Below are 2,738 nucleotides of genomic sequence, written 5' to 3' on the forward strand. Positions count from 1 at the left end.
AAGGGAAGGTGGCAACGAGGCTGTCTGGGAACAATTGAGAGTCGTAGCATTTTGCAAGGAGAGTTGTTTGCTATTTGGAGAGGCTTTCTTTTAGCATAGGACTCGGGACAAAGAGACATTATATGTGAGACAGACTGTGTGGAGGCTTTTACTATTGTCAATAATTTACAAGATTGCTCTGGGTTTACTGATCCTTTGGTGTTAAAAATCCGAGATATCATGTCTTGGAAATGGCGTGCTGATCTTCGGTTGATCTTGAGAGATGCAAATACAGTAGCAGACATCATGGCAAAGACTGCAATGAGGACTATTTCTCCCCAAGTGGAGCTTCCATTGCCTTGGAAAGAATTTGAGAGTAGTATTCAGCGAGACTGCCTTTCTTAAGTAGTTTCTTGTTTTTTTTTTCTTTCTTAGTTTTTGTTTATTTTTTTTTAAGTCACCAAAAAAAAAAATCAAGCTCATAAAAATAAATAAATAAATAAATAAATAAATAAAGCTCATCAAAAAAATAATAATCTTAATCAGATGTATATAATCAAAATCAAACAAACACTATTTTTTATTAGTGAAAACCTGGTTCTCCTTTGAATCCTAAACCCTAGACCTGAGTCTGACCCTCTCAGGAGATAAAAAGAAAGGGAAACCATCATCAACCACGAAGATGGATAGGATCAGTTCTTTACCGAATTCTATCCTTTACGAAATTCTCTCATACCTCACAACAAAGGAAGTTGTGATCACCAGCATCCTCTTTCGCAGGTGGCGCCATGTTTGGAAGGATCTCCAAGTCCTTGACATAGATTATACACCTTTTTGCTCCTCTCTGGAATGGGAAGATCGATTTGATTCGTATGTAAATGCTATTCTAGCTCAGCGCAATGCAGATTACCCCATCCAAAAATTCTGCCTCACTTGCAATAAAGTTTCAGAGAGTCTCGTCTTAACATGGCTTAATGCCATCACTGGGCCCCATCTTCAAGAACTCTATCTCAGCGTTGATCTACCAATCAAGCTGCCTGAAGCCATACTCACTTGTCCATCACTCAAGTCCCTTATTTTGAAACGTGATAGTTTTTTGGATTCTTATCTAAAGCTTTCAAATGTTTATTTGCCATCCCTCAAGAATCTAGAGTTGGATATCGTCTCTATGGACCCTAGCAAGCTTTTATCCGGCTGCCCTGTTCTTGAAAATTTTAAGCTCATTTTACCGATGCCCGATATTTGTTGTCTTTATGTCATACGTACAATGCAGCAGATGCCTCGCACATTGAAAAGTTTAATCATTGAAGATAACACATCTTTTTATGGGGTTAGCCATCGTTTGATTTTGATAGACACGCCATCTCTTGAATACCTTCATATAAAAATAATGACCCTCTTGAACTCTAAGCTAGAGTTTTCTTTTAGCAATTTCACTAACATAGTGGAGGCACATCTTGATCTTGTTCATGACTGTATTTACCATGTCGGTTTGGTGCCCCACCTTCTCCATGCACTGCGCGAAACAAAATTGTTGGCATTGAAAGGTTACACAACACTGGTAACATGCTTGATGTAACTCAATTATTTGAATTTATAAATTATAACTATAATTATGAATTTGAACTATAATTATTATGTACTTATCTTCTATGCAGTGCTTATTTAGTGGCCCAGCTTTCGAGTTTCCAGAATTTCACCGTTTGCTCAATCTAGAGCTTCATGTTCCATGTTTCAGCACAAACTTCCTGCTAAACTTCCTTCATAATTCTCATGTACTTGAAACTCTTGTGATTAATGATATTTCAAAGGTATGAGTACATTTTAATTTAAAACTAGTGTCTCTATTTCTTTTTTGTTGTTTCCCTGAGTCTATCGAGAAGTGTTATTTCTTGTTATCAGGAAAAATATTTTCATCCGGTGGTGGAGTATGATGGGCCAGCACCACCAACCATGGTTCCCAATTGTGTGATGTCACATCTCAAGAGTTTTGAATTTAGAGGATATGAAGATTCTGTAGATAAGCGTGAATTTATTGCATATCTTTTACAAAGAGGACTTGCTTTGAAGAAGGTTACAATTCATCTTAAATATGTTTTCAACCAAAAGACAAAGTACGATATTGTCAGGGAATTATCTGCTATACCAAGGGGCTCTACAACATGTCAACTAAATTTCATTGACCAAAATCCGGTTGAACATGGTATGAACTCTCACTAACTCTATTCTCTGTTGTTCATTGATCAAAGGTGTTATCATGTTAAAGCCTTAAAAAGTTCTAAAAATTATTCAAGTTGAATAACTGTTGGGACAATTTTAGGCCAGTCTGCTACCTAAATTATTAAAATATTTGTTGATGCTTATGAATAAATTTGTTTGATGCCCTGAAAATATGCACTTGAACATAGTAGGAAATTTATATATGCCGTTTAATGCTTTGAGTTGCATACATCAATTTGTGATGCAGGTTGATGGCAAGTTGGCAACTCTACACTCTGGTCAATTGCAAAACGATTTTTGATGCATCATGACTAGGATATGAACCATGTTTTTGTTTTTACTTTTCTGTAAATCTTTTATTTGCTTGATATATTTTTTTCAATAACATGTTTTTTTGATGCACTTGTTTTTCCAAAAGAGGCAGAGGTAATTTTTCATTTAGTTTGTTGTTTTGGTATTTCGTTCATTTACTTGTGGGTCATATTAATTAAAAGAAACTTTTTATTGTTGTAAATCAAATTATGTTTGGAAACTGAAAA

The 2,738-nt window shown here is 35.4% G+C and overlaps 1 protein-coding gene across 2 annotated transcripts; it reads left to right on the forward strand.

Annotated features, from left to right (window-relative positions):
• The first annotated feature begins 561 nt into the window (after window positions 1–561).
• On the forward strand, window positions 562–2,738 carry LOC107614826 (F-box/FBD/LRR-repeat protein At5g56420-like). Of its 2 annotated transcripts, XM_016316959.3 has the most exons (4): window positions 562–1,540; window positions 1,638–1,790; window positions 1,882–2,182; window positions 2,447–2,738. In XM_016316959.3, the coding sequence occupies exons 1-4, from the start codon at window positions 662–664 to the stop codon at window positions 2,449–2,451; spliced, it is 1,338 nt and encodes a 445-aa protein (XP_016172445.1). In that variant the 5' UTR covers window positions 562–661; the 3' UTR covers window positions 2,452–2,738. The 2 variants fall into 2 exon arrangements, with proteins under 2 accessions (XP_016172445.1, XP_088354464.1); XM_088498338.1 differs by lacking the exon at window positions 2,447–2,738 and having other exon boundaries at window positions 589–1,540; window positions 1,882–2,199.

This window comes from Arachis ipaensis, chromosome B9 (assembly GCF_059453495.1).
Source record: "Arachis ipaensis isolate K30076 ecotype BB chromosome B9, ASM5945349v1, whole genome shotgun sequence".
Taxonomy (NCBI): Eukaryota; Viridiplantae; Streptophyta; class Magnoliopsida; order Fabales; family Fabaceae; genus Arachis; species Arachis ipaensis.